The 460-nt window shown below is 52.0% G+C and overlaps 1 protein-coding gene across 1 annotated transcript in view; it reads right to left on the bottom strand.

The window, feature by feature from the left end:
* Positions 1–142, bottom strand: part of RFWD3 (ring finger and WD repeat domain 3) — an 18,480-nt gene extending 18,338 nt beyond the window's left edge. The window contains exon 1 of the mRNA XM_010140491.1: positions 6–142. Within this exon, the coding sequence (XP_010138793.1) occupies positions 6–142 (137 nt within the window). The remainder of the gene's footprint in view (positions 1–5) is intronic.
* Between the last annotated feature and the right edge of the window lie 318 nt (positions 143–460).

Raw genomic sequence — 460 nt, 5'->3', positions numbered from 1 at the left:
CAGGAAGAACTGCAGCACTGCCTCCTCCTTCACTGAGCGCCGGAGGACGGGGACCAGAGGGCTCTGCGGGAAGCGTCCTGACGTTCTCTACAGAGAAACCAGCCACTAGCTGGAGATCAACTTCCATCTCTTCTTGGGCCATTTCTGCAAAGAGTTGGAGAAACTGAGTCTTTATTTGCAAGGGTGCACCCTGCTTCTAGCTTGACAGTCGCAAGAATCAGGCACAGCAGTTAGTGACTACAAAAGCCTTTAGAATTCAGACTTGAGAGAAAATCTATCCTTCTGCAGCAGAGCTAAGCTGTCTCAAGTCGATCCAGGTACACAAGCCGGCAGCACCCTCCCAGAGCCCTGGACTGGGGCCTTTGGCTCAACAGCAGCTAGCACAAAAGGCACATCACAAAATCGGCCTAAGTGAGCCTTGAGGGGAACAGGGAAAGTTAAAAGATTTCTTGCTGGCCTC

This window comes from Buceros rhinoceros, unplaced genomic scaffold (genome assembly GCF_000710305.1).
Source record: "Buceros rhinoceros silvestris isolate BGI_N320 unplaced genomic scaffold, ASM71030v1 scaffold2357, whole genome shotgun sequence".
Taxonomy (NCBI): Eukaryota; Metazoa; Chordata; class Aves; order Bucerotiformes; family Bucerotidae; genus Buceros; species Buceros rhinoceros.
The sequence above is the reverse complement of the archived record's forward strand: the minus strand, read 5'-3'. Positions and strand labels throughout refer to the sequence as shown.